Source organism: Taudactylus pleione, unplaced genomic scaffold, assembly GCF_031769625.1.
Source record: "Taudactylus pleione unplaced genomic scaffold, aTauple2 ptg000897l, whole genome shotgun sequence".
NCBI lineage: Eukaryota > Metazoa > Chordata > Amphibia > Anura > Myobatrachidae > Taudactylus > Taudactylus pleione.
Window position 1 is genome coordinate 1475366 of NW_028285298.1, and position 11203 is coordinate 1486568.

Consider the following 11203-nt stretch of genomic DNA (forward strand, 5'->3'; position numbering starts at 1 on the left):
AGCGCAATTACGCACGCAGTTCAACTGCGATAGTATGCTAATTCATTGCGATTGATAATGCCGCCGCAGCAGTACATAAGGACGCTCACTTTACCTTACACACATCCGTAATCCTTAGAAAAACTGCGAAAACATTGGTACAATCAAGTACCATCGCAGCCTCACGCACACTAGCACAAGCTCTGACCTCTCCCACAAACGGCACTTCCTGTAAATCACTCTGCGATACGTCTGCGTAGTCACTGCAATTGCAGTCCCGATCAGTGGCCGGCTCGCGCACGCACACTGTGATGCATACACATGCACAGAACGCAACAATCGGCCGGTTGCGTGCGTATTAGTAACTGCGATCCATGCGGAATCAGGCCCTCTATTAATACATTTGGGGAGCCCATAAGTGATGTGGTAATCCTCCATAAACTGCAGTTCTCTGAGGATTTGCATCATTTTTGCCTTTGATATATCTCACCCAATAGGAGAGATGCGTCAAGCCTCAGAGAGAGATAAAATGGAGTTGTTTCCCAAAGCAACCAATCAGCTGCTATTTGTCATTTCATAGACTGTGACAGATAAATGACAGGAGCTGATTGGTCACTTTGGGAAACTTCTCCACTTTATCTCTCTCCAAGGCTGAGTACATCTCCCCATTTGTGTTTGCCCAACTCCAACAAAACCTGAATTTTCAGTTGTACTTGAAGCAATATGGTGTCCTAGTAATTTCCCTGACAGAATTGAGAAGAATATTTTGAATATATCTGTGCATGACAAACATTAGTAGATTTGTGAGAGAACTGACTTCTCCTACTCTACTTTACAGATCATATCGCTGAGATGAGGTAAAGCAACTCCACACCACGGCTACGCTTCATTAAAATGACACGAACCGACCCGCCTGACATACTCCTTTCCACGGTTTACCCAGACGTTAAGGTGAGGCTGAACGTTGATTCTCAAAGCCCCTGCACTTTTGCACCATGTGACAGCTTCATGTCCAGCCACAGGGAGGTTCACCAGCCACCGTTCAACAAGAGGCACTGCCGCAGCTTTGACTTCCTCGAGTCTCTAGACGACCAGTTACCTAACCCACCAGTCATGGAATCCTACCAACGAGGAGCTCACAGGCGTGCTGGGACCCCAGAACCATCTAATCAGCCCGTGGGGAGGAGGTCCACAGCCAGGGCCGACACACAATATACTTCTCAAGGGATGGACACTGCAAGGGAACAGGCCAAAGAACCAAGGAGGCGACCGAGGTCGAAGAGCGCGCCTCGGGTTAAAACCACCTTCACATCAGTTCCAATACAAATGTCTTCTTCCCAGTCCCCACCTCCGACGGCTAGAAGGGGCAGAGAAGTTGCCAGGGCTTCAAGAGAAGCTCAGAAATCGGTGGCCTCTCCCAAAAGGGAGGTCACTTACGCACCTACAAAGGTATTAATGAGTGAGGTGCACCCCATAAAATTACAACCCCAGCGCAACAGTGCCAGTCGCATCTCACCCCTGTGTGTCACCAACAACTGCATGGAGGAGCCCCAGGTTGGGAAACCAAACTCTAGCCCTCACGTGCGTTGCCGGGTGGACATAAAGCCTGATGATGCAGTTCTTCAGCATGCTGCCCATGCTCCCAATCCCTGCCAGACTTGGGGGGAGGCACAGCACTGTACAAGACAACCGGGCACCCCCAGGAGCCTAGCTGTGCCAAATGCAAGACTGATGTCTGTGTCTCGTACCCCCACGCCAAGTGATTCCTACAGTGTTGACCCTAGAATGACCCACTTTGCTTGCACTCCAGGCGGTGAGATGTATATACCTGACGTGCGCGGTATTCCTTACCAAAGTGTTGCTTCACCAAGGGATTTCACACAATACACCAACCGGGACTGTGGACAGTACATCAGCCCCTCTATCCCCACTGCATTCTTCTATACTGAAGAAGACTCCAACTTCAACCAAACCATTCCTGTCAAAAACAGGGGATATTATCCCCGTCCATATCCTGACCCCGGAGTTTCCGCGCACTCCTATTATGCAGAAGAGAACCCCACTTTGCCTCCGAGGACTTTTTACTTTGAGGACCATAGACCGTACCCTATTCAGGAAGCCCCATTAAGGACGTTTTATGGTGAGGATCCCCGTTTTTACCCTCCTCGTAGTGCCCCCGCCAAAAGCATTTATGGGGAGGACCCAAGATCTTATCCAGTTCAAAGTACTTCATCAAAACTTTACTTTACCGAGGATATCGCAAAGTATTCAGAAAGGGAGGCACTATCCAGGACATATCCATATCCAAGGAACACACAACCTCTGCAGTTCAGTGAATGGTATTTTCCGGATCAGAGCCCAATATCTTACCAAACCATTCAGATGCCTCAGTTTCCCACGCACACTTCTGGAAGGGAGGCAATGCTTTCATCTTGGCACGCTTCTTACAGCATGAACCAGCAAAGACTCGCGACTGATTCCAGAAACTACTCCCGTTCTTGGGACAATATTTTAAACACTAGTGGGCGCAAAGAAGACCCATTGTCACGAGGCCGCAGCTATGAAAATTTGTTGTGCCGTGAGCGACGTGCCTTATCCCCAGACGATAGACGCCAGCCTGTGGTTGTTAATCTGTCTTGTTCTCCAAAGCGTTATGCCGCCCTCTCCCTCTCAGAGAATTCCATCATGGAGAAGATGCATACAGATGGAGACGGCGGCGGGAGGTACACAACAGGCCGATCCTGGTTCGTTACCCCGGAGATTACCATCACAGATAATGACTTAAGAGCCAATGGAGTGGGCAGGAGTGATCGGCGATCAGCCAGCTGGGATGTAATAGATTCTGGGGTTTCACCAACAGCTTACCCAGCACATGTCCCCTATCCTACCAAAGATAAAATGCCAAGCAGGTCCTCTCGGCACCGCAGCCTGGAGCAGCTTGATGAACTCATTGCAGATCTGGTGATAGATTATAAACCGCCGTCCAGTCGCCGCCCCAGTGAGGCAGATGCCTTGGCTGATCAGTTGAGGAAGTTAATTAAGGAGGATATGATAGGGATTCCGCGTAAATCAGAGCCCTATGGGCATATGACCCATCTCTTGCAGAACCGACCCCTCAAGGAACAGCCGACTCCCACCTTCTCTGACTCACAAAGAGGTCAGATGAGAGGGGCTTTTCCAGAGGTGCCAGTGATCAGTCCCCATAAGCCCTTAGAGGACTGTTCCCCAGACCTCAGTGCAGATGAAGATGACCTGCTGACCTGTTCCAATGCCAAGTGTAGACGCACAGAGACAATGTTCAATGCCTGTCTCTACTTCAAGTCCTGCCATAGCTGTTACACCTACTACTGTTCCCGCAACTGTAGACGTGAGGACTGGGACATACACAAGGAAAGCTGTATCTATGGACGTATGGGCAGTGTCTGTCGCCATGTGCTCAAATTCTGCAGAGAGAACACAGAGGTACACAAAGCCTTCTCCCGAATTGCCAAGGTGGGATACCTCTCCCGTGGCAGAGGGGTGCTTTTCTTGGGTTTTCCCAACCCAGGTTCAGCAGATAACTTTTTGCAGCTGGGTCTGGAGGGCCTGCTCATGTCCCCCACCTACCTGTCTCTAAGGGAACTCGAAAGCTACTCAGACAACCTTGGGGAACACGCCAAGGAGCTGCAAATAGCTGGCAACCAGTTCGACCCTGAAGAATGTTTTCTGTTGAATGTAACTGTGGCGGTGGGACAAAGTGGCCCCGACCGACTCTCCACCAGGGCCCACCACATTCCCACCGTCCGCAAGTATGCCAAAATAGCCTTAGCCTCTTCCAGTCCGGAGAGGAAGATCACAAAAAAGGAAAAGGACATGGAGACCCTAATACTGACCCCACCACCAGGCACAGCTGACCTGGATAAGGAGGGAGAGGAGGGGAGGAAGGCCAGGGAGGTATGCTTTATACATATCCAGAGGGAACTTAGGATTAGGGGGGTCTTCCTTCGCCACGAGTACCCCAAGATCTACCAGCAGCTGTGCGAGTTTGTGGAGAACAATAAGAGATTCACACCCACCACGATCTACCCCATTGATAGGAGGACTGGCAAGCAGTTCATGTGCATGATTATGGCAGCTTCGGAACCCAGGACTCTTGATTGGGTCGCCAGTCCCAACCTCTTGGATGACATTATGTGACACCAACCTAGATGACTTTCCGACACCTTATGACTCCTTGTTTTGTAGTTTACGTATTCTTTTGTATCTACCGTCATCCCATGATACAGTCTTTTGGACGGGAGGTGGATAAGAGCAATGTCTGTGCTGCAGTAATGGGTTTATTAGTGCATGGGGAGGGGAGATTTAACCCAAGAGCTTACAGAAGGCATGTAACATGATAAAACATATCAATCAGTGGCACTGAGAGGCGTGGCATCTCTCGTGTACCAAAGGCCACGATTCTTCGAACTGGTGGCTTTTTATATAGGATTACTAAATAGTTTATTTTATAGTAAGATGATAGCGTAGATTGCTATTTAATATATTATATATTGGCTGTTTCCACCCTGATGCCTGGTGCTGATTAGATAACAATGAATGACTTTTTATGAATTATTAAGCGGGATTGCGGGTTTGGGTAAATCGAGTTCTAGATATGATAATTTTAGAGGAGAGTAACATTTATTTGTCCTGGAGACACTGAACTGTGCAAATATAATGCCTTAGTTATAGATTTCTCCGCCAGTGACATCTCAAAGAGTCTCATTAATGGCCAAGAGTTGGCTAATTACAGTACACAGGTGAGCCAGGCGGTTGTCACACACACTACCTATGTACTGTTGGTTCAGCGTCGACCTGTATGGAAGTACTGAGGGGGAGATTTAACAAATCTTCTAGAGCAAAAGTAAAGGCGTTGCCCATAGCAACCAAACAGATACTAGCTATACTTTATCTAGTGCAGTCTAGAAAATTATAGCTGGGATCTGATTAGTTGCTATGGGCAACACCTCCCCTCTTCCTTTTTTTTTTTAGAAGGTTTGAATTTCAAAAATCTCGCTCCCAATCTCACAGTTCACTCTTCATAATCATTGGTTTTGGCAGGAATTTTTTTTAGACAATATTAGTTTGTCTCCAAACAACCTAAACTGCACAGTGGAGGCGGGTTCCAGACTATAGATAGACAGTAATTAGTTAGACAATGTCTAGATAGACCCCAGATGTTAGACAGTCAATAGGTCGACAGGTACAAAAGGTCGACACACTAAAGGTCGTCAAGTACAATTGGTCGGCAGGGTCAAAATGTCGACATGAAAATGGTCCACACAAAAATGATTGACACATGATTTTAATTTTTTTTTAGGGTTTAGGCACTTACTGTAGGTTTAGGGTTAGACACTTACCCCCACGGTTAGGGTTAGGCACTTACCAAGACGGTTAGGGTTAGGCACCAGGAGGGATGGTTAGAGTTAGGCACTTACCGGAGGGTTAGGGTTAGGCACTAGAAGCAGACTTGCCGACATATAGCTCCCTCCTTCCGGGAGGGAGCTGTCGGGCTTACAGAGCAGGGGGGCGTGGTGCGTCAATGGGGCGGGACCCGGCAGCGACTCGTCATTGGGGGTGGAGCATGGGGGCGTGACAGCACGATCGCGTCATCATGGCTCCGCCCCCTCTTCACAATGCCGATATTAGTGGCATTGTGGAGCAGGGGGCGGAGCCACGATGACGCGATTCAGCGCGAATCGCGTCACCGGACCCCCCCGCTTCCGTGCTTTATACTTACAAGTCCGTGGGTTGCAGACACGTCGCCGGAGGTCGGGAGACTTGCCTGCCTTCCCGGGAGGCCGGGAGCGGCACCCGATTTTCGGGAGGCTCCCGACCAAATCGGGAGGGTAGGCAAGTATGACTAGAAGGGACGGTTAGGGTCAGGCACCTACCCTGACGGGTAGGTTTAGGCACCAGGAGGGAGGGTTAGGGTTAGAGTTAGGGTGAAGATTAGGGCTAAAAAACAAAAAAATGTGTAGACCATTTTCATGTCGACCTTTTGACACTGTCGACCTTTTGTACCTGTCGACCTTTTTGTACCTGTCGACCTATTGACTGTCTAACATCTGGGGTCTATCTAGACATTGTCTATCTAAGTACTGTCTATCTCTTATACCACACCCGTGGAGGCAGCCATTTTGTGGGCTGAATCAATATTTATTACAATGCAACCTAATTTATACCAAGGAATTGGCAGGGGTGCAGAGAGGGGGGTGGTGCGGATTACCCCGGCATAGGCTAGTTGGAGTGGATCGGGCTGCAGAGGGGGCATGACCACACCTTTCAGATTTGGCTGCACCCCCTCCTAATTTTCGGGCCCCGTTCCGCTCTGAACGACCATCGAATTGGTGCATCATGAATATAAGTCACGGTCGTGAAGTGCAGCGGTGTCTCTGGGCCAGTGAATTTGGGCAATGGAGCTGCTAAGGGCTTATGAACTTGTGGATGATCAGGAGAATTTCCCAATTCCTTTGTTTTGAGAAGAGAGCTTGGGACCAAGGACCCTGTAGCTGCATGGCCAAGCCCTGGGAGGAGACGAGGGGGTGAGGCCGGGCTCTCACGTCATTAGGCCCCGATTGTGGGCCCGTGGGAAAGTGGTGGGGCTAAAATCACTTAATTTGTGTATTCTAAGCCCCTCCATACGGACTGATATTTCCGGTACTATCTCCCTATCCTGCCCACTTCACTAGGAAGTAGGTGCAAGATGCAGGCTCTAGAAATATTGCTCCAGCCCACAAAATGGCTGCCTGCACTACGTGTATGAGAGAGGATCTCTTTACAGCAGGAGTCAATAGTTTTTAACTAACTGAAAAAGACAGTGAGATGAATTGTTTTGCATCAGTGAAATGTATGATTTGTTTTTAGGACTCTGCATCTGATGCATTTAGGGCCTTATTCAGTTACGGACGGAATTGCAAAGCTGCTCGCATTTAGCTATTCCGTTTGTGCAGATATGGTAATGCTCAGGAGGCATCACGCCTCCTCCTGCATTACGTGTCCGAGCTGCGTTGTCCAACGCAGTATCGGATACTCTGCGGAACATGGACCGGCTAAGGCCCTAAGTTTGTGTCATGTGAAACAATGCAAGACGTTTCTGAGGTGAGGTAAAACAGACGATAAAAGGGCACAAACAATTACATCCAAGTGTGCTTACTGCACACGTACCAAAAGCTCAAGCTGCCAGGTCTCCATGTTGCAGTTCAGTCTATATTGTTAGATCTCAACCGCAGAATTAGCTGACATATAAACTGCATTTACACATTGTGTCCCTTTTGAGGCTGTCACTGATACTCGCCTGCTCTCCCAGAATGGCCGGGAGGCTCCCGAAAATCGGGTGGCGCTCCCGACCACCCTGAAAAGTGGGCAAGACTCCCACAGCACCCTCCACTCCCAATTCTACTGCACCGGTTAGTACCCCCTCCCGCGGCCGTTCACTTACAGCGCACAAGTGGGCGGCCCAGGGTGTTTAGACGAACTTGCATCTGCGAACCAGCCGATGGGCGTCTTAGTACATTTCCAGGCGGCTGCAGCATATTTTCACACAGCATCTGTGTATGGGATCGGCGCTGCGATTATATTACATCCCCCATCTGCATCAGTCCCAGTGGCCAACACTGAGCTATATATATTTTTATTTATATACCCTAAATTCTTCCAGTGATAAGAATCACATTACTTCCATTAGATCAGACAACTATGTCATATTTATATATTTATAGGAACAGCACAGCAGCCAAAAGCGCTCCCATTTTTATTTCTACGATGTTAGCAGCATTTTGTGTAGAGAAGCCCATAAGCAGTTGGTTTCTATTTATTAACATCAATAAAATCCAATTAAAAATTAAAAATTTCAAATATTGAGACATTTTTTTACGCACTGGGGGCTACATTTAGAGCTGAGCGTGTGTGAGTTACTGTGGCGTAAATTTACACATTTCCATACTGCGCCTACATACCAGAATGGGTACCGTAAACATTCGGCCCAAGGCGAGCAAGCAGGGCCTCCCACAGGCACAATGGGGACACATGTCGGGGGCCCCTGGCTATTATTACAAGCTCTTACATTACGAAGAAATGTTTGATAAATGGGGCTGTGTTCTAACCAGTGGCGACTCCAGTGCAGTCTCAAATTCAAATAGGGGGGCCACACCAACTGCCAGTGAGTCCCGGCCCGATGTTTGGCAACGTTTGGGGTGGCAGTTGGTGTGGCTCCCCTCTGGAGCCGCCACTGGTTCTAACCTACTAATTGTTTGCTTTACCCACTCCAAAACATCATAAAGTAATTGTTCTAAACTTAAATGGATGTATTAAGTCATGAGGTAGAACATCTTTCATCTGGACACTAATATCTTTCATTGCATTATACTGTACTTTCGCATTCACTAATAACACTGTCGAACCGCATAATTACGCCACCATTGAGCGTGAGTATAAACATTTTATGCTCACTCAGACACACCGTACCGCTGTTTTGGAGGTGGACATATCTTGAGGCTCGTTTAGCCCTGCTCTTCTTGCGACATAATTTTTACTTGTACGTCCAAGACGCAAAATGCGTCAGGCCCTAAATGAGGCCCCCAGTGTGCTATAGCGATCACAGAACCAAGAAGCATAGGTGTCAACTGCCCCTATAGTCCAATACTATTCCTCTGCTACTGTATACAACATTACATTCTGGCTTTATGTTCTTATTCTGACCACTGTAAGTTTATTTTTATTAAAGGAGTGAATGACAAATACAAAAAAATAAAAATAGATTTATGTTTGTGTATAATGAACATGTGCAGGTCTGATTAGGCTGTAACGCGTGTTACATGATTACATGTACGGTACCTTTGTGATAGCAAAGTGTTGCTGAAATTATTTTCCAATGTTGGCGAATATGTAGAAAGTGCCGCCTCACAGAGCTTCTCCACATATAGGAATTTAGGCCCTGATTCGGACCCACTCGCGAGCGGCTGTCCGCTCGCAAGTGGGTCGATGTTCTGCACTGAGCATGCGCATGACGGAGGGAGCTCCGTCGTGCGCATGCGCCAGACGCAACGAGCGAAGGAAAGTCCTTCGCTCGTTGTGTCTGATCAAAGCGGGCGTGCTGTCGATGTTGATTGACAGCACGCCCCCTTTGGTGGGCATGCCGGGGGCGTGCCTCCCTGACGGGGGCGTTCCCACGGGAACGCCTCCCGTCAGAAGCCGGCCCACTGACATCACTAGTGATGTCAGTGGGAGTGATTTTGGCTCTGATAGAGCCAAAATCACTCCGGGGCTTGCGGTTGAAAACCTCAACCGCAGGCTCCGGCTCGCAGTTTCGATGGTCGCGATGGTCATGGCCATCGCGGCCATCAAACTGCACGCTCGTATAGGCTGTGGGTGGTGACCCACAGCTATACGAGCGTCCAGGAGGACGCTCCATTTTTATGGAGGGCGGCCCTCATTCAGAGCGTGCGCTCTGCTCAGAGCGTACGGCTCTGAATGAGGGCCTTAGTCACAGTAGTGCTGTATGAGACATTGGGAACTGTGGACCTCATTCAGACCCGCTCGCTCGATGAGTATGCAAATCCGGGAAGGCAGGCGATTGCACGGCAGAGCATTAGCATGCCCACTATGTCTTGCCGTGCGATCGCTTTGTGTATGCAGATGCCCACCAGCCAGTCTAAAGACGCCCACTTGCGCACGTCATCTCCAGGAAGTGTATGCAACCATCGGTACATCGAGTACCATCAAAAGCGAACGCAGCACTTGTGGTTGACTATACCCTACCACAAGTACTACGAGCACTTCAGTGTGAAATACAACCAGGTGATGTGTACTACGCTTCCTGTCAATTATGTACGCCTCTGAAACGGCGTTAAGACACTCAGGCACAGGGGCAGGCCCGTTTCTAGTGGCCTGCCCCTGTTACCAGCCACAAACGACTTGTCCTGCCAATCATTCAACCGGGCTGTCTATGCGCAGTGAGGGTACGCTTCCCGATTGCTCACACTGGTTCGCGCACTGCGATTTCGTAAGCATGCACAGAATGCTAACATCAGCTGACTGCGTGTGAACGCTTCCTAGTGAGCGGGTCTGAATCAGGCCCTGTGTTTATGTATGAATGTCATGTTTCGATATCTATGGTCTGTCACCAGTTGGTGCAAGAGTTGCTATGAAATGACATTTAAGTCGGGTACTTTCTGTGTTTGGGAGCACTCAATAATAACTCGTTCCTAGGAATCCGCATAACACAGTGTATAAGAAGGAGTGCAGTATTGTCATTCCCCTACAGGTGCTGGCAATCCATTCCTGTAATGATCATATCCTGTATGACTCAACGACTTCAACAAATTGTTGTCTACAAAAATATTCACCAGCTGAAAGTCAACTATCTTTTGGCTTGCCATCGCTTGCTCAAAGCGCCATTTTGAGGGCGGAGCCTATATTCAGAAAATGCCGCCTTTCTAGCGATATCGGTGAGGCATTACTTTTCCAGTGAATGGGCAGGTTGTAATGAGGCACGGCCATGCCCCCATGGACGTGCCATGGCCTCATACTTCCATTCAAACGCCAGTTCATTGCCACAAGCACCAGTGGTGGGGGAATACTGTACAACTTTCTGGCCCAGAGAGGTTACAGAGCCCTTAAATTGTGACTTTCCTATCTTTGGGGTCTATGTACTAAGCCATGGAGAGAGAGAGATATCTGACAGATAATTGTACAGTGTATGCCCAGCATAAGTATTACACCAGCTTGCACTGATATAATATCATTGTGTTGTTTTGTTCATAGTATAATGACATGTTTGAAAATATCACTTTAGTCTCCCCATTGTTTTTTATACTGTGATTTATGAAAGCACTTCATATACCTTCCCATGGGAGCAGGCACTGTATGTAAAAGGATTGTGTCAAAAAGAGAACATAAAAAATAGAATATTGTGATATATGCATTTAAATGTATTCATACCGCGACAAAACTTAGGTATTTGTGCTGGGTCTACGTCAGTGGCATCACAAGGGGGGTGCGGTCCGCACCCAGGTGTCACCTGCCAAGGGTGACACCAAGGTGCAGACTCCCCCTCACTGACAGGAGCCGTGTGCTGCACTATAGCATTAAGTGCAGCATTCGGCTCCTGACACTAAGGGAGCCGGCCGGTACTGCACACAGGGACCTCCTGCACCCCCCCCCCCTAAGTAATAGACACGGAGGTTCAGGCACGCCCCCTTCCTGA

The 11203-nt window shown here is 48.6% G+C and overlaps 1 protein-coding gene across 1 annotated transcript; it reads left to right on the forward strand.

Annotated features, from left to right (window-relative positions):
* The first annotated feature begins 864 nt into the window (after positions 1 to 864).
* On the forward strand, positions 865 to 4155 carry AJM1 (apical junction component 1 homolog). Its single transcript, XM_088459136.1, has one exon. It carries the CDS (start codon positions 874 to 876, stop codon positions 4153 to 4155), a length of 3282 nt encoding a protein of 1093 aa, XP_088315262.1. The 5' UTR covers positions 865 to 873.
* Positions 4156 to 11203: the final 7048 nt, after the last annotated feature.

Excerpts from the sequence above, each read along its gene's own strand:
- AJM1 (XM_088459136.1), top strand. The coding sequence starts at position 874 with ATGACACGAACCGACCCGCCTGACATACTCCTTTCCACGGTTTACCCA.